General features: G+C 41.4%; 1 protein-coding gene across 1 annotated transcript; it reads right to left on the reverse strand.

The window, feature by feature from the left end:
* Positions 1-560: 560 nt before the first annotated feature.
* On the reverse strand, positions 561-23,514 carry col6a1 (collagen, type VI, alpha 1). Its single transcript, XM_087831788.1, has 35 exons — positions 23,227-23,514; positions 22,517-22,646; positions 21,871-22,071; positions 21,618-21,777; positions 20,331-20,447; positions 20,190-20,210; positions 19,528-19,548; positions 19,396-19,440; positions 19,237-19,290; positions 19,090-19,134; positions 18,755-18,781; positions 18,630-18,656; positions 18,461-18,505; positions 18,318-18,371; positions 17,713-17,775; positions 17,569-17,631; positions 17,427-17,480; positions 17,298-17,333; positions 17,153-17,215; positions 16,814-16,876; positions 15,712-15,774; positions 14,599-14,661; positions 14,447-14,497; positions 14,324-14,359; positions 14,049-14,111; positions 10,746-10,811; positions 9,622-9,657; positions 9,228-9,264; positions 5,955-5,963; positions 5,728-5,861; positions 5,239-5,336; positions 4,318-4,504; positions 4,055-4,226; positions 3,771-3,800; positions 561-2,506 (listed from the first exon to the last, which is right to left on the reverse strand). Exons 1-35 carry the CDS (start codon positions 23,312-23,314, stop codon positions 1,902-1,904), a joined length of 3,027 nt encoding a protein of 1,008 aa, XP_087687914.1. The 5' UTR covers positions 23,315-23,514; the 3' UTR covers positions 561-1,901.
* Positions 23,515-24,888: the final 1,374 nt, after the last annotated feature.

Genomic DNA, 24,888 nt, shown 5'->3' on the forward strand with positions numbered 1-24,888 from the left:
GCAGTGTGTAGGGACGGTACCTTGCTCAGGGGTACCTCAGGGTAGCCGTTCAGTGGAGTCAAAACCCCCGACCTTCTGATTATGGGGCAACCACTCTACCTACTGAGCTATCCCTGCCCCAAATGGACTAGCTTTTCAAAAATGACTCCAAAATTCCTCACACTGTTAGAAGACATCAAGGTAATGCCATCCAGAGTAGAAACCTGGTTAGAAACCACGCTTTCCAAGATTTTTAGGACTCAGGTACAATAACCTCAATTTGTTGGAGTCTAGGTGAAGAGAAATTCAGTCAGGAAATTCAGTCATTTGTGTACTGTAGACTTGTCTGTAGTTTAACTAATTACTGGCTTCACAGATAAATATGATTGAGTATCATCTGCATAGCAATGTAAATGTATGCATTGTTTTATAACACTACCTAGAGATGTAAAAATTATTTTTTCTCCTCAATGTTTTAATCTGAACCAAAGAATTGTCAGTAGAGGTACATGAACATGTGTGAATGGATTTTTGTAAACTAGCTTTGCGAGTGTGTGTGTACAGGACAAAAACAATCACACTTAGGTGCAGCAACCTTTATTGAAGGAGCTCTTATGAAACTACTGCGGCTGTGCATCCCCACGGTAAAAATATCTTCTTTAACAAAAAGGGTAGAGGCTGATACACTGAAACTAGTAGCACCACAGATAACAACAACAGCTCAGTGACTCTGAGCCAATGAAGATAACAACAACTTTGAACTTCCACTTAAGGTGATCTAAAAAGCTGTGTGTATTTTTCTGTGTGTGGGTAGGTGTGAGAAGTGCCATGTTTATTTTCAAGGTTTCCACCATGGCAGATTCCAAGGTCACTGAACCAATGTATGCGTGTAAGCGTATGTGTGTGTGAAACGGAGGCTTTTCTGATCCACAGACAATAAACAACAGTTTTTTGTCATTACTCTATTATTTGAACCAGCGACCATAGCACAGCTGTTTATGGACCAACGCCCCGAGGCTCTGTGTAGAACACACATTTACATGTAAATGATGTCCACACACTGAGAGGGTTCACACATGCTCACAGACAGAACCACACAGGTAAGGTCCAGCTGGGGAGTTCTGGTGAAGCAGGCTATCTGATGTCACATCCTGTTTTGGTGATTTAATATAACTTTGACATAATGAACAGAGTGAGTTTTCTCCAATTGTGGACTAAGTTAACACTTAAAGATCATGGAGGTGGAGTTTAAAATAAATCATTTCACAGCTGTGATTGGTCACTTCATTTTGCGTTACTGTCACACAACAGATCTGACACCACTTGAAAGAGTGGCTAGAGCTATAATGAAAATAAGAAAAAAGAATCCACATTAGACTCTAAACACAATCCTTGAAAGGGAAGGAGGTCTGGTCCTGGAGAGGCAAGTAAGTGCCGTTTCAAAGAGCCTTGTTTAAAGCTGAAGTCAGAGCTGACAGTGATACAGGGATACCTGAGTAGAAATCAGCCTAATGCAGATGAAAGCTAGAAATAGACACGGGCTAATACTGATGGCTCTCCAGGACCGGAGTTACCCATTTATTTGGCACTTTTTTACCCTGAACTTTACCTCCAAGGCAGAAAGTTCTAAAAGTGGGTGGTTTAGGTCAAATACCTTCGTTTGGTTATGATCTCAGTGAAGGCACCGGGGTTTGTACACAGCCTAACATGGTCCGCCTTGGAGGATCAAGTTGGGTTAAAAAAAAAAAAAGTTTCTGGGTAATCTTTTGAAGAAATTTACATTTTTTCAGCCACACAATCATTAGTCGTTTTGCGACTTTCTTTTCTTTTTTAAACACAGTGTACTGTAAATGAGTGAGACTGAATAATCATTGGACTAAAAATGTAAAGCGTATTAGTCCTGTTGTATGGTGTATGCCCATTCAGGGCATGGACACCCTGCGGGAGACGGTTTGGTAAAAGACCCCACGGAGCAGAGATGGGTAGTCTGGGAGACGGAACAGATGGCGCTGAGCGTATGTGATGTCGGCCAGCCGTCCTCTGCTCACCAGAGTGCGCAGGTTAGCCTCGTTGACCTGGGTGCCAGCTGAGATGACATAGAGCTCAATACCAGCATCCGCCACCTCGCGAACACGCTTCTCCAGGACAGGCTGGGTGATGCCCTGAGACCTGCCGTCAGAGAAGAGCACCAGCTTCTTACTGCCTCCTGATACATTCTCCGGTGGGGTTAAAGTCTTGATTGCAAACTCCAAGGCCTGGGTCACGCTGGTGTCATTGTTTTGGAAGGTAGCTGCTTTGATTTTCTCAGACAACACCATCGAACTGTTATCCAGCGGCGCGTCCAAGCGAGCATTCCGACTATACTGGCCCACACCCACTCTAATCTGGGCACCACGCGGCTTGCTTGCGTTCAGGAAGCGATCAACCAAGTGGTGGACAAAGGTTTTGCTTATTTCAAAGTTCTTCTGGCCTACGCTGGCCGAGCTGTCCATCATCACCAAAATATCGGTACTTTGAGGAAAAGAGACTGCAATATAAGCAGAAATAATACACGCAACACATCTGGTCAGAGATTTACAACACAGGAGAGAGAAACACAGCATTTATTTATGATGTCTTTAACATCCAGATTCTAATTTATTGTTGGTCTGGGTTTTTTCGACTTTCATTCACTGAATAACGCGACTGTGTTGAGATGTATGTTTTTCAAACAATCCTTAAAATAATATAGAAAAGGTGAGGCAGAGGCAGAAGTAACTAAAACTAAATTTTAGCCTAAAGCTAAGAGACGGAAACAGAAAAAGGGAATTCGTTCAGAGTTACCTCTAGCCACTCTGATCTGAACGTCAGGGCTCATATGGGGTCTGTCACTTAATCTCCTTCCTTCTGCTTTAAATTGTGTGACCTTTTCTAGGTCTGAGTAACACAAAGAAACTGATAACATGCTTTTATGCCAACCAAGCTGGATAATTGTAATGCCCTGCTATCTGGTCGACTTAAAATGTGTTACATCAGCAGAAGTTAGATCATTTATTTGGAAATAAGAGAAAGATTATATTGATTCTGACGTCTATACTGGCTGCCTGTCAGTAGTGAATTCAAAATCATTTTACTTGTTTTTAAAGCACCTCGTGGCCTTATTCCAGTATCTATGTCTCACGTGCTGATGGCATATAAAGTATTTCAGGTCTTTTTCTTGTTCCAGTGTGGAGGAAGAAAATGTTTAGAGGCAGCCATGAGGTTTTACCCACATCGCTAAAACAGCAGGAGGTTTTTGAAATTGCTAAAAAGAAATTTAAATCCAATCTTTTATGCTGAAAAGATTGGATTTGGGGTTTTCTTACATGTCCTACTGATGTTTTATTTGATTTTTTAAAATAACTTTCTATGTTTTTAACTATATCTTTAACTTTGTATTTTTGTTGCTATTTTATTTGTGTTTATTTTTTTTTACATTTTTAATGTAATATTTTAATATCTATTTTTAAATTGATTTAAGCTTTATTTGACTTACTCTTATCTTACCTATAGGCCATTTCAAATTTAGATTTATTTCTTGTCTGGTGCATATTAATTTATTATATAATTTATTTGTTCCTCCTTATTATGTCTTTTTGACAGTTGTGAAGCACTTTGACCTGCACTAACCTGCACGAAAGGTGCTATACAAAAATAGCTTTGAACAACTGATTTCTGAATGAGGGACGTAAGACATTGTCAAACCCAGTAAAGTAGTACAAACATAATACAACCCAGTGTAACTGTGTATTGGAAAAGAATATCAGACTTACTGGGACATCTGTAGTCTGGGCATTTCTTCTCTGTAACAGAAAGCACATGATAAGTCAGTTTATTTCCAAATTACTGTTTCCAGCTGGTTAAATAACTGCAAGATCAGATACTGGCGTGTTGTTTTGTTACTACAAAGAAGTCTTTAATGTTTCTCTGTCACCGCAACTGACACAGACGCCTGGATATCGCTGTATATCGTGAATACGGTGTTGCTAAAACAACACTAATAACTAAATAAGAAGTGCATTCATAGGTTATTTAAATATGTGGAGCTGTGCTGTACCTTTACAGATTGTGTCTGTAAGGTTCTGCAGGAAATTGTCGTCGAGAAGTTCAGCAAAGTTATTCAGCACGCGGGAAAAGCCTGGTTTGGGGTCACTCTTACACGCCAAGTCGTCGAGCTGCTCTTTGTTGGGCTCACGGCCTGAGTAGTCCTTTACTCCTAAACCACCAACCTGGAGATGAAGCAGGGACCTTTTAGGTTTGCCTGTACAGGGATGTGATTTAACCTTCTACAGTGTGTGTTTCAAAGTGTGTCACACTTGCCTGGAGGCCTTTACCACAGAGTACGTTGAGGGGGGTCTTGTCTCTGTCGATATCAGAGCGTCCATCAGTGAGAACGAGAACGACTTTGTTCTCTTTCCTCATGACATTGATTGTCTTGCTCAAAGCAAAATCAAGGGCCTCGCCTGTGTACGTGGCCTCAGCTAGCCACTCCAATTCTCTCACTGCCCTACACACACACACACACACACACACAAACACACACACAAAGAAAACGTGCTTAACATTGAAACATAAGGCAAAATATACAACATGCTGTATTCAAAGGTTCTTTCATTTTATACATTTAAACAGTTATTTCTGTTTCCAGATAAGTAATTACCACTTAGAGTGTATTTAACTTAACAGCGACAGATCTATTTCTGATCAGATCTTTAGTGCTGTTTTTTAGGATAGAAAAGTCCCTCATTGTCCATTATTGCCATTGTTTGTATTGAGAGCATCATAAAGGCATACAGGGGACGTTACTTTGGACCTCTGACCTGTTCGTCAAACTTTCTAATTTTATCTTTAAAAACGCTTTAAAAACGACTTACATATATCCACTGCTTTTGTTTATATTGGCAGAATTTAGGGAATAATCCTGGTATATGGGGATTTGAAATATACTATTATCGTTTGCATCTATTTCTTTCAAGTTGACCCGAAAATGTCTTATAACTTTAAAGAAAATATTATCAAGAGAAAGAGAATGAGCGGCCTTGTTAGTTAGAAATCTAAGTTATACAGGAAAATCAATACCTATTATCTATTACCTGCTCCTGCATAATGTTTGTGTTATCAGCGTAAACATCTGCAATGCTACCCTTGTCTCATTTTTTACTGCACTGCAAAATTCTTAAAGTACATTTATAAAGAACAAAGAAAGCCAGAGACTCCTGCCGCACGGGTGTGTGAACTCACTGTTTGAATTCGATGAGGCTTGAGGCTAGTGTGACAACTTCTTGGGCTTTCGATCCACTGTACTGGACAACACTCACTGTGGACTCGTTGACGGCAAACTGGAAAGAAAAAAACCCCAAAGCACTGCATGGTGACTGTGTGTTTTGGTCTGTGTGTGTTTTCCTCTGTCAACATTTCTGTGTCCCACCCATCCTGACTAATTGCAACCAAACTGGGAGAGGAGAGTCACTGGAGACACGTAAAAGCATGTTCCAAACCCAAGAGAATATCTTTCATTCACACTTTTCTATTTTGAGGTTTGTTCTCGAGGCGAGTATTTCGTAACATCTCTGAAAAATAGCTTTAGCACCATTCTTGGAATGATTTTAAATAAACAACAAATCCCACAAAGGTCAAGCATGTGGCTGACAGGTGGTGGTAGAGGAAAAAGGTGAAGAATATGAAATGCTATGCTGTCAAAACAGAGGATAAATTAAAGGAGGATGTTACCTTGACTTGCTGGTCTTTTATCAGCCTGTCAATGACTGTGATGATAAAGTCTTTGGCAAGAGCAAAGTTTGTAGAACCGATACTCTCTGAGCTGTCCACGATGAACGCCAGGTCCACTGGTGCACACTTACACTCTGGAGACACACACATGAATAATTTCATAAAGGCTAATCGTCAAAGTAGCCACAGACAGTGGAGAACAATATAGGCAATGACTCCAAACTCACCACAACAAGCTGGGGGTGATTAGAAGAGCATGGGGGGGAAAAAACACAAATCAAAGTTAATGAATGTTAAATGTAGCATGATACAAGCTGCTTGGGTTTTCATTATGGTTAGCCTAGCACTGAGCTAAAGAAGGCCATCTGTTTAAAGTGGCCCTATTATATCAATTTCCTGCACCATATTTGTATTTTAAGACTGTGTAAGATCAGCTTTGCTTTGGTTCAGTTTTAGCTGTTCTTTTCTTAAACTAAAAACTTGAAGCTCTCAAAATGCAATAAATGCCATCTTCTATTAAAGCACTAGCTTAAAATACCTGAAATACTCTGTGAAAAAAAGTGAAACAATCCTCAATGTTTACTCCATATTATGACCTAAGGAAAGCTGCTGTTACTTTTTTTCCGGGATGATGATTTAAACTCAAACGCTATCATTACAAGTGTCTGTGCCACACTGCTCTGCATCTGGCTTTCCAGTTGAAAGGAAACAAAGGAAGCAATATTAGCCTTAACATCTTTCCTGTTGTGAAGAAACAGAGGGACTGTGGCTGTGTTTTGAGCACGTCTCTTATGATACTTTTGCTGCATTGATGGAATGAATATACCAATGGCGCAGCTGGTTATGAACAATGAATAAATCAAAAGGAATCAATGGTTTTGGACTTCATGTCAACAATGGTAAATATAAAATCCTCTCATGCTGGGCACAAAACTGTCCAATACATCCAACACTTACAACCTCCGAAAGCAAACATTTGGTCATGATCCTGTTCAAATAGGAAGATGACAACCGGCCAGTTCAATCAGCTCAGCAGTCCATAAGTGACCAGCAACCTCCAACTAAGACCAGTATGTCAGATGTCTGTCCATCATCCAGGTCATGGCAGTCTTAAGAGCTTGTCTTAACTTCTTTAGCTTGTCAAAACGTTTCACCTCCCATCATTTCAACAGCACAACCCTCAGGTGTACACTTGTACTTAAAGGACAATGACAATGTTCATATTTTGGACCGAGTAGACAGATGGTTTGTAAAACCAGTAAAGGAGGCCACCTATGTCCATTGCTACATTGTAGCCACTGTCTTGAGATCCCTTCCCCGTTGCTTCAACCCCCACTCACCTCACCTCAAGTGACATCAATAGGTCACATGAAAGAGGAGGGCAGGGTCTCACAGTAGTTTCAGTCTTAAACACCGCTGATGGCATTGACCAATAGTCAGTAGCAGGTCAAGTAGCAGAACAACAGCTCTCAGGATCATTTCCAAAGGAGACAACACTCAGTAGACATTAAATACCTGAGACTCTCCACCTTTCGTTTTTAGCGATGAAGAAGCGTCTCTAAGTCCAGTTGTGTTCTTTTTTTCAAGCTCTTAAGAATATTTCAGATACAGACCTATGATGGCCAGCAGATGTGCATAAACAGATGTTTGTGGACCATGTCTAACTGTTTAAACACAAAGTTTATTTGGATTTTTTTTTTTTTTTAAAAAAAGGAATGATGGTAGAGGACTATATTACCAGTAGATGCTTATTTCGTTAAACACTGTTAGTGGAGCAACATCCATTCATTCATTTTCCAACACTTTTCAGGGTCTGGGACACAGGGTCAGCAGTCTAACAGAGACTTGGACTGCCTCATCTTTGCAGTAGCCTAAGCAATGATGTGGTGGCAGCACTCTGCACCACTCCTGATGCTACACCAATCCATCTGTCCATTTCCCTGCGATACCTGAGCAGCAACTCCTTTGTGACCTGGAATGAGCACTCTACTCTTTTCCAGCTGAGAACCATGGCCTCAGGCTTGGAAATGCTAATTCTCATTCCTGCTGTTTCACACTGGGCTATAAACTGCAAAAGCAGAGGAGATCCCGAGGCCACAAAACCAGAAACCCTCCTCTGCTTGACAATAACCAAAAATTACCTATCCATAAAATTTATAACTAAAATCTGTGTGCAAACCTGCTGGTTCTTACCTAGCACTGGCAATGCAAACCAAGCTGTTACTAAGGTTGTATAGGCACAGAATGGCCCATGACAGCAGGGCAGACACTTCATACTACTAAAGCAATCCCAGAGGACACACTGAGGACACACTTATTGTTTTATTGTCCATAAAATACATGCAATATCCTTGAGAAGAAAAGGAGTTGGTCATATGTTCAACAACCAGGATGAAAATCAAATTGTTCCTCGTGGATCTGAGGTTCGACCAATGGACAGACTCTCCCAAAAGCACCCTAACAAAGAACATCCCAGAGAGCTGAGGTTTGCTGATTCTGCTAAAGTTGGACCACAACCTTGTTTTCCCTTCTTAAAAAGAAGAAACATCACCCCAGTTTGATAAACCAGAGGCACTATTGTTGAGTTCCATGCAGCTTTGCGTTGGTGTATCAACCTAGACAGCCCTCCAGTCGAGAAAGTTGCCCAGTCTACATGACATTGAACCCCACTGAAGTCTAGGTTCCTCAATTTTCTTTTTCAGTTTTTCACAAACCTACTTTTTCACAGTAGGTTTCTAAATTCCCCTCTGTAAAACATCACCATATCATGGTGGAGAGGATTAGATCCTATACTGGGATGGGAAATTAGTGCTGGATATGGATGTCCAGTTTGACTGATACCCAGTATGGTTTCCTCCTCAGTTACAGTACAATCAGCTTGAAAAGCATAAACAGAATAACTCCCTGTTTATCTTAATGTAAAGTCCAAGACTGTTCCAACTGTTCAACATCACTACCCAGACTGCACTGAGACTTTTTAAAAATCAGATTTAAATGGATGACGTTCGTTTTTAATCGAAGAGGCTATACACGTGTTTTTAGTTAGTCTAGACTTTAAGCCATCCTTTTTTCTGACTGGGTGATCCTGACAACCAGAAGCTTCGAACAGCAGGTCTTCTGTTCTCTTAGTCAGAGCTGTTTGCCTGAGATGACCACATTAGGGAGATCCCCTGTTTATGACATCATACAAACCAAGACTCTGAAACTGACAATCTGAGGTCTTAACTTTTGGCTCACAGGGATTACTTGTACATATGCTGACCTCATTATCTGAAACATCTGCAATGTTTAATATTCGCACTCACCACTGTAACTGTAATGTATATATATATATATATATATATATATATACATATATATATATATATATATATATATATATATATATATATATATATACATATACATACATATGAATGACAGAGAAAACTTTAACATAAAGAATTTAAATTCTGTGAGTGGGTGTTCAAGAATGCAAACCGTTAAGTCATAAAACTTACAGCAGAGCTTCATAATGATATCCAGAATTTCACAATCCTGAAGAGAGAGGCAGAGGATACATTACAATATGGCCGCAGACCTACATCACATTACATAATATACAAACACGACACACAGCCAGCTCCCTGACTGCTTTTGAGCCGCTCCAAAGGAGAAGAAAATGAAAACATGACTACGTGATATTTTACTTAGAAGCCAGTGAGCGGCTATGGGGTTTTGTGTTCAGGAAATTGGTTGTGTGGCTTTGGACTGAACATACAGTATCAGTTGCAGATGCAAAACTTGCACAGCCTCAAGGGGGAATTAAGTGTGTTAGCATTCTGGTGCTACGGCTAAATTGAGGGCGAAGGCTCACATTAATTGGATTGATTCAATTTTTATCTTGATACTCACATCGGCTCCTGGTGGTCCGGGAGGCCCTGGTGGTCCCTGAAAAGGAGATAGGGAGACTTGAGTGATTTATCCTCCTGAAAAATGTCTGGGTTTTTTTTGTTTTTTTGTTTTTTTTTAAATCTGTCCAAAGGTCTATCTGGTCTGGCTTCAAGATGACAGAGGAAAGTTTTTGTGTTTTAGTTGGAATTAAAAAATATGGGGGGCTTCTTTGAAAAAGACGTTACTCCTCTGACTGTACGCAAGGTTCTCACCATGACTGAACCCACAATCCGCGCCCACACATTTCGTGCTCGCCACTGTCGTTCTGCAAACATCTGAAACGTCCAAAAGTTCACTGCCACAGAATTTTGGGAGTTGTTTTTTTTTTTTTCTCGACTGTAGGAAAACCATCTGTTATGTTTTAGCCGACATTAAGCTCCGTTTAAGAGCACTCGTTTCTGCCTAAAAGACACCAGACTAGCACACACACATTAGAGAATGTGAAAGACAGGAAAAGAGAGCAAGGGAGAGAGACAGCCGTTAATTGTAGAGGAGAAGAACAGCACTCGGAGCACATGACGCAAACTTTTCATACAAAATATGCACAGAGACACAAGACAGAAAACGGAACCGGTGGAGAAGAAGACATAGAAGACATCATGGTGGAGAGGATTAGATCCTATACAATGTGTCCTGAGACATAATGTGTCCTGAGTAGTGGACATAATGTGTCCTGAGTAGTGGTTCCTCTCAGAGAGCGTGCGATCATTTAGATTAATGTCATATTTAGATTAAGCTTTGTTTATAGTTTCACATGAAGCAACACCACAAAGTTTAAGGTTTCAGGAAACAGCAATGATTTTTTTTCCATCTCTTAGCATGTGGTTTGGTGTTGTGGTGTCTGTCTGAAACATGGAAATGGACAGAGTTGACAGCTGGCTGTGCTCTTGTTAGCTCACTTTCTTAAAGGCCTGCTAAGTCTGTATTTCTTTCCTATTAAGAAGAATCAATGTTTTAATGAATTAACTAATCAAGTGCACAAATAACATTAACAGAAAAAATATTATGTCGGCATTGCTCATGAATCTATGTTTTACACATTCATTCACCACAAACATACGTGCACACTCAGTGGATATTCTTACCGGCCTGCCCTCGGGCCCTCTGTGACCTTTGGCCCCTTTTGGTCCTAGACGCCCTGGTTCGTTATTCTGTCAAAAAAGAGAAAATGAATGGAGATTAAAAGAAAGGGTCACACCTTTGTTTTGTTTTTCTCGTTTGAAATAAATGATTGTAAATCTTTTCAAATTACAGGATGAAAAGCTATTTAAAGAAACTAAGTTGATTTACACACTACCCATATGGAAAAGAAATAGTAAAAACTTATATGATTTACTCATGAAAGTGGCCACTTTCATGTATTGTTTTAGTAAGTATCCAAAACATACAAGTTTCATTATATAATTTTTCAATGGATCTTATATCTGTTTTCACTCTTGTATGCTTTTCATACAAGTTTCACACAAGACAAATACAAACTTTATAAGATTTATACATATCTTTTCCATATGGGTAATCACAATGAACGTGCAATGCTGTGTGGCAAAGCACTGCTAAACAATAACCACAGCTCATAGTTTTGTCCAAACTGGAAACAGCTGCAGTGGCACACACTTTTAAGATCCAGAGTCCAACTAAAACCTTCTTACTGACTTACTGTATAAGTGATTATCTGACTGCAAAACAACCTGATTAGTGTGTGTGTTCATTTGTTTACTTTTTTATGACTCTGTGCTTGACTATGGAAATAAGTAATAAATGTAAAACTTCAGAAGAGTTTTGTCTCTGAGTGTGGTAGTTTATATCATAGAAGTGGAGGAGAAGGAGAAAGTGGAGCACCGTCATTTATTTTTGTGTATACAAAGACAATGCATTCCTGCCTGCTCCACACACAGTTTCAGAAATTGTAAGCACGAGTTTGTTGCCTGATCTTGGAGATATCCACTGAAGTGCTGTGCCATGTCTCATCAGGGCCAGCTACCTAACTATGCAGCGGGATAAAGGAGCCAAAGCCCCTGCAGCTGCTGCACCCTGACCCACAGCTGATCGCTGTGAGATTGTGGCCCGGCCTGCAGAAGCGCAGAGAGCTAAACAAATTGATTTAGGACAATGACCACATCGTTCCCACAGATACTTTTACACACTTAAAAATTTGAGAATGATGGCAGGCAGCTGAAATGAATTTCACAATAATCCAAAACTGAAAGCAGACACCAAAATAAAAGAAGATTTAAAAAAAAAAAATCTTTCAAACACACGAGAAGAGCAGAAACTGTTTTAAAGTGGGTGCTTGTGTGCTTTAAAGGGATTTTGGATAAAAGTGTATTTACTCTCCTTTTTTTTTTAAACGACTGCATAAACAATGTGAATGAAAATATTACAGATCATTATTGGAGAAATGTCTGTCCTAGAAACACTCTGATTGGGAGTGACATGTAAGGCAGGAAGCAGTGTAAGCAAAAGGGACTAGCTCACAGTGTAAAGTCACAACCAGCAGATCTGCAGTCCTGCAACACAACCATCTACCTACAGTGGACAGATACAGCAGAGACACAAGGGCTGTTGGGGAGATGGTAATGACAACCATCTGGCTTTTTAACACACATGCCAACAGATGTGAGCCTTAAATAGGAACACACGTGTGCACACACACACGCATATATATCTCAACATACATGTGCGCACAATGCATGTGACTCCAATTACTGCTCAACTTCAAATGCTAGGATGTAATGAACATGAACTACATCATCCATAGTTACACAAACAGCCAGACAAATCATAGGCTTGATTTTATGGCGTTATATTTAGCGATCACATCCAGATGCGACTGTTTGTCATACCTTTTGCAGGATATGATCTTAAAAGTATGTTAGCCACAACTTTAAATAGGCGGGAAAGCCACACGCCGTTCACAGCCTTCCACCATCCAACAAAAAGCTTTTTTGTGAACAGCTGAGAATTTGTGGAAACAAGAAAGTCACTGTCTAGGAAGAAAGACATAAGAAGAAAACAGAAATGCATGCATGCCTCTGAGAATGAGTGGAACATAATAACTTCTTTCTGTTCACTGAGATATATAAAAAAAATGGCATCTAATTATTTTAACTATGTTTTTTTTTAGTCTACGATTTTGTCATGGACCGATACAGGGTGCGGTGTGGAAATTAAACCATTGTTAAATGGTGCACCATTTTGGTAACTAACTGGACTTGTTTTGCAAACCTATATGAGAGAACAGTCACCACTGGACCACTGTCCAAATACAAGGCTGCAGGCAACAACAGGTTAGCTTAGCAGTTAGCACCAATTCTGCTAAACTAATTCCTGTGTGTTCAATGACAGCATGCACCCACTAGCACTTCTAAAAGCTCATATATATCTATCTTTTGTGCAGAATGCTGATCTATGTACCAGGTTAGTCCCTAAAAACTATAAAATTTGAGCTCTTGTTGAACTTTTTGCATACCTCAAACAAGTATCATTGGGTTGAGTTAAGCTAGTCTTCATGCTTTATGCTAAGCTAACCAGATAATTTGGGTTGCCTCATGTATTCATTTAACAGAATATGCCCATTACTCTGCTGTCAGAGTGAATGTATCATGTACATTACTGACACATTACTACAGTACCAAGCAAATTTTAGTAAAATATTGGGTGACTGGGTGAATTGTACGGCATCTTATCCTGCCCTGGCTGCAGTAACAGAAAGCTTTGATGAGTGGTAAACTGATCTGGCACTGTAAATCCACAGCTCACAGAGTGTGACTGTTCTGCAGGAAAAGGTCAGGGTGCACCGACGTATGGATAGAAACTTTTAAGCTGTGAAACTCGAACCCTGGAAGTGAAATTATTTAAATGTAAACACGGCCAAGTTGAACCAAGGGTTACAGAGGACAGGAATAATCTCTCTCTCTCTCTCTCTCTCACACACACACACACACACACACACACAATCCAGAAAAAAAGTAATGCAGTCCCCTCATCATCTCTGCTCACTTCCTAGTAGCCTTGACAACGACATATACACAGCTGCATCAGCTCAAAGCCCTCATCCCCAATGTGTTCAAAAGCACTTAAAGCATTTCCAGCTGCTGAACAGGAGGAAAGTGTGGGAGAAAGACAGAAAAACAAGAGCAGCAAAATACTTCTAGACTACAAAAGAAAAAAATTATGAAAAGCAGAAAAGACAAAAAGTCACTTTGTAGTATGAGACGTGTTAAAAGACGGCAAAAAAATAAGGAGATATGAAAATATGTTTAAAATAGTAGCCGTGTGACTCATATCCTGTCAGCTCTCTGCGCCAAGAAAGGAATGGAGGAAAGATAAAATGAGATCAAGAGCGAGTAGCAACTCAAAAAGGGAAAAGAAGTCAGAGTTGGACTTACATCGGGGCCTGGATTTCCGGGCTCGCCATCATCTCCTTTGGGTCCAGGCGTCCCCCTGCCACCCTGATAAATGCACGGCAGATATAAACAGTTACAGGGGAGCACTGGCAAAGACAGATAATGATAATGATGATAAAAGGGCTAACAAAGCACATCAATTTTAGCTCAGTTAATCGCTGCCTCTAACAAACATGCATACCAAAATCTGATCTCAGATAAAAAAAAAAAAGTGCCCTGATTGTCTATGTAAAAAAAAAAAAAAAAAAAGAACCTACCGGCTCACCCGGGTCTCCACGGGGCCCAGGATAACCCTAAAAAATAAAACCACATAAGCATCAAAAATATACATAGTTACAGCGAGAAAGCTGCTCCACACTTGAGATGCCCTAACTACCTACCTGGAAACCATGACAACCTTCTGTGCCATTTCCTAGAGCGCCATCCTCTCCCTGAAAAGAAGAAAGAGAGACACTTACAGCTCCATCTGCACATACACATGACCGGAGTTATGATTGATAGCACACATCTGTCTCCGCCCTTTCTGACTCACCCTCCCTCCCATAGGGCCCCTGTCTCCTGGAGCTCCTTTGATTCCTCTCGGCCCTTTGGGTCCCTGAGAGAAGAAAGGAATGAGGAGATTAGAAACACATGAAATGCAACATGAAAACATTTGGATATTGCTGACAGATACTGAGTGTGTGTGTGTGTGTCTTTGAGTTAATGTGTGGACCAAGACTGTGAACCAGTTCTATTTCTTGAAATTTCCATCTGAAAAACACCCAAAAAACTCTCCCTGATCACATCAGTGGGATCAGACTGAAGTTCAAATTCTAAATCAGAAAGTAAATGGCAGCCTCTCGTGATGATAATAATCATGTGGCGATCGTGGCTCAAAGAGTTGGGAATTTGCCTTGTAATCGGAAGGTTGCCGGTTCAAGCCCCGGCTTGGACAGTCTCGGTCGTTGTGTCCTTGGGTAAGACACTTCACCCGTTGCCTACTGGTCGTGGTCAGAGGGCCCGGTGGCGCCAGTGTCCGGCAGCCTCTGTCAGTGTGCCCCAGGGTGGCTGTGGCTACAATGTAGCTTGCCATCACCAGTGTGTGAATGTGTGTGTGAATGGGTGGATGACTGGTTGTGTAAAAGCGCTTTGGGGTCCTTAGGGATTAGAAAAGCGCTATACAAATACAGGCCATTTACCATTTACCATGTGATTCAGTGAGCTCTAAAACCAAATGTGATTAATCAGAAAAGAAACACAAACAAAAGTGCAGCATCTGTCTGCCTAGACTGTGTGATAACGAGCATCAAACCACCAACAGACATGACAAATGAAAACAAAGCTGATTCACAAAATTTTTATGGATTTAAAGCTACATCAGCGGGTTTGTAGCACTTTAGCCTTTGCTATCTGAAAACACAGTGTCAAATCTTTACTATTACTTTGAATGACATAAAAGTATGAGACAGTCCCAGTTTGTTTCTGACGTTCGTCAACTTTAAACAAAAAGGCAGACCAAAAAAGTCTCTCATGTAAAATTACAGTTTTAATTTTGGCAGATAAAGGGCAGTTCAATTAGGAGCCTCTCGCTCATGGAGGAACAACAAACTCTTCAAACACTCCTGCACTTTCATTATAACCTGTACATTTGTTTTGTTGGACTCACTTCTGATCCGGCTTGGCCTTCATCTCCTCTGTACCCGGGAGGCCCGGGCTTGCCAGCTTCACCCTGGAAAACAACAACATTAATGACAAACTGTTTAAACACTTTTACTGTACATAACAAAAAGGGGGTTTTAAAAAAAATAAAGTTTTAACAGTGTCACCATTTAACAACTACACTTCCCATGAGTCTTTGCCTGAGGAAAAGTTTCACAATTTACTCAACTCTTCCCATCTCTGTGTCTATGTGAGCAGATAATCGCCTGGAGATCAGTGAAAAAAGAAATTATGTTCTCTGCATTGTAACATTATTCAGTAGGATGTGAAACAATTAAAAGTCACTGCTAAGATCTGGTAACATCTGGATCAATCTGAAATGCCGTATACGATATTTAGGTTTTGGACTTTCAAGCAATAAGACAAAGACACCACAGCGCTTCTTTATATTCTAGTTAACACACAAAAAATACTGTTAAACACTCCTGTAGAGTAATGCTATGCCGTTATTCCGGTTGTCCGTTATTCCATGTTTTCCATACTAATCATTTCCTTAGTGTTCACTGACAAGGAAAGTAGCACAGTCAGAAGCACAAAAGAGCCATTGAACGCTCTGACATCACTGAGGTTGCCACGGCTGATGCTTGTAACGTATTATTATTATTACACTGCCTGGTGCCTTATTAAGAAAAACCATGGTGAGGCTTTGGCTTGAGAGGACGGAGAGAAGAACTGAGTCAGAGGGGAAAGAGTGACTGTTGATGTTCCCAGGAGGAGTAAAACGGAGAATAAGAGGAGGGGAGTTGGGGTTAAAGCAGGGAGGAGTGGGCAGCACTGCGGGGACACAGCCAGGTCTTACTTCTGGAAAACCTGGCCAGTTTATCCCCACTTAACATGAAATATGCACAACTGCTCACATGTGCGCATGCACCCACTAACATGTTCCTACGAAAGGAAAAAAAGGATAATTCCAGAGAAAGAGCGAGTGGTTTATAGTTGGGGCTGTGCCGTGCTACACCACGCAGCATTGTAAGCAGGGCCGCTCACTGCTCGTGCCTGTTTGAATGCCTGCATGGTTGCTCATATTTGAGTGAGTGTTTCTGTCTTACGGGGGCGCCGTTGGGGCCAGTTGTGCCCTCCCTCCCTTGTTCTCCGCGGGGTCCTGGATCCCCCTGGCAAGGAAAAGAACAAATATATAAATTAGACTAAAGGCATTCAAGACAGTAACAAAACACAATGAACGCAGACAGAGCCAGGCTTTAAAAAACAGTCAGCTCAGTGGGAGTACATGAGGAATTACATAAAAACTGTTCCATTAAGGTCAGTGTGGTTACAGTGGACTCACTATACACGTGCCAAACTGAATTTCCCATGAATTTCTGAGGAGAAAATGCTGAACTGGGGAAGGCCCGTGAGGGACTGGGGCTAAACCTTTTATCAGCACTTACCGGTTCCCCTCTTGGGCCTCGGTTTCCACGGGAACCTTGCTCCCCCTTCTCTCCAGGTAGCCCCTACGAGAGATTTTCGAGACGGTAACGTGCATTTTGGTAGCTGTCACACACAAAAACACCATTTTAAAGTCAATATATTTACTTTCTCGCCCGCAGGTCCATCATTCCCTGGTAATCCCTGAAATGCAAACATAGCAGAAAGTTATAGAAGCTACAGTGAAAGTCATGAACTTCATTTTTTTTTTTGGTTTTATCCAGCTTTATCACTTACATCTTCGCCGCGCTCTCCTTTGTCCCCGTCAGGACCACGAGGGCCTGGATCACCCTGTCACGACAAACATGGTTAATTTTGTATCAAAGTTCCTGCTTTGTCATCTCTCGTCATTTCTGTGTTTCTCTGTACGCTGACTCACCTTTGGGCCCAATGGTCCATAGTTTCCAGGTCGTCCTGGTTCGCCGTCCCTCCCGGGATCTCCCTGGAATGAGCACACAGCACCTTAATACAGGGCGTTAAAGGCCACACAAAATTCCAGCACCCAGAACTCCTTCTCTCTTACTTTTCCTCCTTTAATTCCATAAGAGCCAGGGTCTCCCTTTGGTCCATGCTCTCCCTGCGAGCCCTGGAAACACACAACACAGAGACAGTTTCAATGCATGATCAGAAGCAGCTGAGGTAACACTCCATCTTGGAGGCTGCCGTACTTGTAAGCTCATGTATGTGTGTGTATGTTTACAGTACAGCTATATGGACTCATCCAAACAGTCTGACAGAAAAGAATGTAAACTAAGTCAAAGATTAAGTAGCACATGCTCTGGGTCTGCTGGCTTCAGAAGATACCAGGCAGAATTAGTGTTTGGACCAAATAAAAAGAAAGAGAGCGACATTCCTAGGCATGCACACAATAGCTAACGGCTAATCTGTAAACAAAGACGCTGAAAACAGCATTGGCTTATCTGAGGGTGTGTTAAAGTGTTCAAGAGTGTAATTGAGACAAAACATAAACTCTGTTTGTCCCAATATCTACACATCTGATTGCACATTTCCAACTTTTCTAATTAGTGTCATGGATCTCATGATTAGCTCCCATTTGCACTTGGCCATGAGTGTTAATGGTGCTCGATTAAAGGTCATAACAGGTTCAATGTATATATTTAAACTCACGTCTTGTCCAGGAGAGCCTTTACAGCCAGCAAGTCCAGGGAAACCAGATTCACCCTAAAGGAGAAAACACACAAAAACATCTAAAAAACGGATGCATCTGAGAGGAGAAAGATGGATGCATCAGATGGCCGGACTTTACTCACCTTGCGTCCGTCGATTCCATCCTTTCCCCTTTGACCTTTGTCTCCCTGAGAAGATGGAACAGATGGAAAGAATAGAAAGAATAAAAGCGACAGGAAACCATAAGATTGCAGGGCAATCGTCGGTACAACGGCCTCTCTCTCTGAAGACAAGAAGTCAATATTAGCTCACCTTGTAGCCTTTGTGTCCTCTGTCACCCTGCAGAAAACACACAAACACAGAGTCAGTCACTCGAGAATATTAAAGCACAGAACTGAATCTTATTAAAATATATATTTTGGGGTATCTGACAGTACCTTTCCTCCTCTCGGGCCACGGTCTCCCTAGAAACAGAAACACATACATCATTATTATTACACAGCATGGGGGATGAGGTGAATGATAAGGTGGGAAAACTGACTGGGGGTCAGCGGTCGTGACTAGACAAATATACACATACTCGAAGTTACCAGACAGCCTCCTCTTGAGAAATCAATATTAATTTACTTGGAGCAGGACTAATATCCTTCTAGTTTACTTCATAGTGCAGAAAATTTAAAAAAACAAGTAAATACTTTGCTTCAAAATATCATGAAGGCTCCCTTAGATCCCAGCTCCAATCTATCAGCATGTTTTATTAAGTGCACTGTACCTTCATTCCACTGTAACCGACAGGACCAGAGTCGCCAATCCTGCCCTGTAAGAAAGAAATGGGAAAAACAGACAGTTTTTTCAGCAGGTGCACCAAGTGTTGGATGTCACATACTTTTTATGCTTATTACTGGAGGAAGCCACCTACCACTTCACCAATATCTCCCTTCTCTCCTGGCATCCCTGGTCTACCTCTTTCTCCCTGTAGAGAGAAGGGGAGGATGGAGGTTAGTCAACAAAGTTTAAATGGGACGGTTGGAGATCTGTACATAACTACATCTCTCAATTTTCCCAACAGCTATCCCACCTCAGAGCCAGGTTCTCCATCTGGTCCTTTGTCCCCTCCAGGAGCCTGTAGGCAAACAAAAGTTAGCTCCAAAAATATAGTCCAAAGAGAAATCATGCTTGTGACTTATAAAATAAAAAAAGTAGTACTTACAACGCAGTCAAACGAGCAACACTGGAAAAAAAGAACAAAAGATCTTAAAAAATGAAAAGTGTGTCTGTGCGTTGACATTGGATATTTGTTTTGCTCAAATCAAAGTAAGACATGCTGTTAGGCAGGTGCAATCACACTGGAAATACAAAAAAACTGTTTTCTGGTGTCACCTGAACCTCTCACACACACAGCGGTAAAAACCAAAACAATTATAGTTTTAATAGTAATCGCAGTAATCTCAATTAGCTTTTGGATGTGGTGACTGTAGCATCTAGTGTGTGTCCTCAGTGACCTCTCCTAGTTTCCTGTTTAGTGAAGTTGTTTAGTGAAGTTTACATCTCAGTGAAGATACTATAAGCATCCAAACATCCAAACTTTAACCCTGGTTTTTAAACACTGCATTTTGACTCAAAATGAATCAGCAGAGCTCATCAGATACAAATAAGATGTCAGGCTGTTTCTTTAAAAGCAGAGTGCTTAATATTTACTCAGCCAAAAATATGTTTGAACAAACAAGAGCTTAACATTATTGGTGACATTTTTTTTTCTAGCCAGCCTTCCCAGCCCCAAACATGAGAAAACCCAGGCCGGCTTCTGCAGCAAAGCATGCAGCAATCAGTGAAGTTAACTTTATCTGAATAAAAATAAATAATTGGACATACCACATCCTTTGTTTCATTTGTCTGGAAAGAAGAGATAAACCAGGAGTTAGTTTGAAATCCAAATGTTTAAATGTTCAGAGAAGAGAAGAGAAGAGAAGAGAAGAGAAGAGAAGAGAAGAGAAGAGAAGAGAAGAGACGTACGATCATGTTAACGATGGTTTCAATGGTTGCCATCTTGCTGGTTTTGATGTCATCAGTTGCAGCAGTGAAGTTCTGTCTGTAGTTGCGGTCTGTGGCGATGAGAGACAGCCTGGCTTCCTGTAAATCAAACACAAACATCTTTATCTACAAGCCGGAAAGAAGCATCGATTTTCCCTTCTGGCCACACTAGTATCCGAATGATTAAGATTAACATCTGCCAACATGTTCTTCCTGACATTAGCCGGTAGAGGAAAATTGTGAAATCCACCACGCAGAGACATGGTATTAAGATTAATAATACTTGTTTTTAACTGACTGTGAACAGAACACATTTTAAAAAAGCATTTTCAATACAGTGCATGCAGAGTTTAATCTGTATATCTGTTTAATCTAAAGAAGCCATGGTGGAATCAAAAACATTTGGAAAGATAATAATTTGTTTTTCCAGAATTCTATTTTCTTCAATTCACTTTTTCTTAAACTGTTTCACTGTGCTGTGGGGTTTACACTTGAGTTATGCTGGATTTGTCTTTAAAGCAGACCTTTTATGCTCTTTTTTTTTTTTTTTTTTGCTCCACGTTTGCATGATTCATAGTCTAAACAAGCCTTGTTTATCTTTAACCGAGTCATCCTACAGCCCACCAATTCAATGACCTGTCTGAAATTAAGCATCCCTCCCGCCTCCTTACTGCCTGTTCTCTTCTTATTGGCTGGTGCTCAGAAACAGAAACAGGTGGGAGGAGCTTCTGTGCTTACAACTAGAGCCATGAGCCTGATATAACCATATTAGAAGTTTCATCTTTTACTGATATCCAGCAGAGCCTAGAGCTGCCTTAGCTAACACTCTGACCTCATTATCTGAACACTTGAGAAAAAGAGAAAAAGTGGAAAAAGTGGACTACGCTCTTTAGCTTCACATGGCATCAGAAAGCTGAGTTGACCAGATCATCCAAAGAAAAACATCTTCTTAGTATGACATTTCTGTCTTAATGCATTTGCAAACAGGATTTGGTTTATAATCATAAGACTTATCCCTTATATTTCACAATTTAAAAAAACAGAACAGATGTTTTCATCAGAGATCAAATAACCTTTATCATGTACACATGGCTATGTAAGTATAAACCTATGAAAAAAAGACTGAAACTGATTTTAGTGAAAATGAAAGGCCAAACCTTAACTCCCCCAAAATGTATTTGAGCAATGCACGGCTGTGCAAAGTTTAAAAAATTATCTGTGTGTGTGTGTGTGTGTGTGTGTGTGTGTGTGTGTGTGTGTGCGTTGTACCTCCTGGTCAGGTGAGATGGCGACAGCGAACACTTTGACCCCGTGTAGCTTGGCTTCGTTAGCTGCCTCCTGCACACCTCCACATGGCTCTTTGTAACCAGTAATAGGATGTCCATCAGTCACCACCACCAAATACTTGTTCTCATGGTAATGGGATCCCCTGAAAGCAGGTACACACGTATGCAAACACATTCAGAAATGTTGTCAGCGTCTTTATTATTTCAGGATGAAACTATGCGTGTGCTGTTATTACCCAATGAGCAGCTCAGCGAGGCCCCTCTTGATGGCACAGTCGGTGTACGTGCCCTTGCCGATGTACTTGATTTCGTCGATGGCTGTCTTCAGGGCATTGCGTTCGGTATTCAAGTCACTCAGCTCCTTTACCAGTATGACTTCGTCACTGTAGTGCAGCGCTCCTGAGTTCCATGTCAGGATGCGGTCACACCGGTGGCGCCTGGATAAGCAATGGTATTAAAATCAAACATGGTACAGACAGGCAGGGGTGGACCAGAACTATGCAGATTCAATCACAGTCATAGTCAGAGGGAAGTATTTCTTTTTCATTCTGCTTCACACTTTCATCCCATTATATTTCATATAAAAGTGATTGGCAGAGTTCTTTCATTTGATTAAAAAAAATCTAAGCCCAGGTGTTTAAAAGTTACTCTATGTTACATTTCCCCAACTGCAGCCACTGTAAGTGGTGGGTGTGGTGGGTAGGTCAAAAGGGCTCTGCACCTGTAGCCACGCCCACAGTGTATCCGAGTATGCTGTACAGTGCTCCTTACTGGTACCTGAACACTTCCTCCAGAACTGAAGGTAATTTGTGTGTGTGTGTGTGTGTGTGTGTGTGTGTGTGTGTGTGTGTGTGTGTGTGTGTGTGTGTGTGTGTTTCTTACATGTCTTTGAGTTGATCTATGAAGTCCTTGGTGAAACCTTTGATCTGGTCAATATAATAGGAATCTGGTGTCCTTCTGAGGGCAACACTCTCAGATGTATCCAGGACGAAGAACAGGTCAACAGGACACTCTGTTCACAAAGCAGATAATCAATGACTGTGATCACCAAATATAATCCCACGATTTAAAAAAAAAAATGAAGAAGAACGAAAAAATGATCCAACTAATGTGATTTCTAGCTGCTTAGATTTCTCTAAACGTGTTAACAATCAGCTTCAAGACTGGTGAAACCAGCAGAAGTCATTACTTCAGCACCAGAGGCCTACAGATCATTATAATGAGCAACATTAGATCATTTCATTGGCTGATCTTGTCATACAGGTAGGAAACCTCAGCAGACTATCTGCATCTATAACATGGCTGTTTGCACAAACACCTGTCCTATGACTCCTGTCACCTCGGTGGGGGAGCCGGCCTGAGGTTCTCAGCTACTCTGACATCACATATCAGTCTGCTTTACAGCCAACACCTCACATGACCATTAGGTAAAACGATAGCGGACTAGGATTCTATCATTTTAGTTGTTAGTGCACCAAAATACAGCAAACACACGACTTCATTGCATTCGACATAATAAACACACTTCAAGTGCAAAAGAATCGCACTAGAACATCTGCTTGGAAAGCACCAGATGTTTTCAGCAAACCTACCAGCAACTCTGCGCCGTTGGTCCTGCTGTAGTTGCGCTCCAGCCATGAAAACGCACAGCAGCGCGAGGAGACTTCTGAGAGTCTCCATGATTAAACTGTGAAAGAACAACTAAATCACGACACCCCAACCCCCGACAAAAAACAACTGCGGCCCCAAGCCCGACACCTCTAAACTGATTTGGTGAAGTTTTGGCGATCCAGAGCTCCGTCGGAGTTTCTCCGAGGCGAAACCCAAGAGCGCGCAGAGGAGGACCAGAGCGCACGGTGAGGGGAGAGGAGGAGGGAGCAGGAGGAGGAAGAGAAGGAGGAGGAGTTCGTAAAGCTTTCTCTAAGGAAGCTGATGAGAAGCAATGTACCAGAGCGCGCATGGACCAGCAGTTTACGCCAATTACCCAGATGTGCACGCTTCCTTAAAAGGGGTCAAACAATAAACTGGTGACTGTCAGCGAGACTTCAGCATTCACAGAGCTTATTCTTTTTATTTTGGCATAAAGAGAAAATGTGGAAACTGGACATTTAGTTTTTCAGTTTCACATCGTTTATAGAGAGCGCCCCTTTAATGTTATTTGGTCACTACGCGGCTGCCCCTTCATCAAACTGCCTACATGTCACCCACAAAAATCAAGAAATGCAAACCAGAATAGATGAAGCTGAAATCACTTCATGTTGCTTAATGAAAACCATGTGGCGCACATCTTGGAAGCATTTTGAGCTCTATTCCTGCAGAAATCTGCGGAAGATGGGGTGGGGGTTGGTGGGTGGAGCTTTAACACATCTGGTTCATTTTAAAAGTCCAGACCCAACCTGAACATAAAAGCAAGACGAGAAGGGCGTGGGAGCGCGCTGCGGTGGGGTGGTGTCTCTATTGACCCTTTGGAAGCAGCGCCATCTAGCGCTCGTTGAGGGCTGACCTTGGAAGCTACTTTGGAAAGAGGGGGCGTTCATTTGGCAAGGTGTTGATGGGGGGTGGGAGGTGGATGCTGCACAGTTGCTGCCGACATGTGTGTGTGTATGTGTGTTTGTGTGTGTGTGAAGGCATCGAAGGTCTGGCCTGGACTCAGATTTTCCACTGAGATCACCGAGTTAGGGAGAGAAGGAGAGCAAAGAAGGGAGAGGAGGAGGGACTAGGAAGAGAGAGGGGGACACATCTGGTTACGATCTGTATTTATTAGCAGGCTCTCATTGTAAATCTGTAGGATTTTTGGCAGATGTGGTGCTCAGCATGAAGCGTGATGCGTGCATTTCACAATTCGTGCCTTCATCAGGAATACATTATTCCATAATAAAACTCAGAGGAATGCACCAACAGAGCTCTGCAATAAACTTTGTTTTTGTGAGTTACACAACCCCCCGGAATTTATGAATCTGACAAGTTGGACTGAAATCTGTTTCATTCACTAGAAGCAAAAGATTAAGCTATACATGTGAAGAAAAAGGAGACGAGAGGCTCGGGGTGAAGCCCAATGTTCACAGGAAATCAGTAGGATTTTTTAGTGAGCTAGAATGAAGGCAGCCAACGTACCTCCAGCCAGAAGATGCTAACATCTTGCAACATTTAAATCATTACGACAGCCAACTTTGGTGGTTGCACCTCCCTGTGAATGGCAGAGAAGTGGGTTTGTTTTGAGAGAGAATAAAACTCAAAGGTTGCTATGGACGAGT

This window comes from Neolamprologus brichardi, chromosome 18 (genome assembly GCF_056152115.1).
Source record: "Neolamprologus brichardi isolate AB-2024 chromosome 18, ASM5615211v1, whole genome shotgun sequence".
Lineage (NCBI taxonomy): Eukaryota > Metazoa > Chordata > Actinopteri > Cichliformes > Cichlidae > Neolamprologus > Neolamprologus brichardi.

Excerpts from the sequence above, each read along its gene's own strand:
- col6a1 (XM_087831788.1), bottom strand. The coding sequence starts at position 23,314 with ATGGAGACTCTCAGAAGTCTCCTCGCGCTGCTGTGCGTTTTCATGGCT. Across the intron at positions 17,481-17,568 it reads ATGGACCATTGGGCCCAAAG|GGTGATCCAGGCCCTCGTGG; the intron begins GTGAGTCAGCGT and ends TTGTCGTGACAG. Across the intron at positions 14,498-14,598 it reads GGGGCCCTATGGGAGGGAGG|GGAGAGGATGGCGCTCTAGG; the intron begins GTGAGTCAGAAA and ends TCTTCTTTTCAG.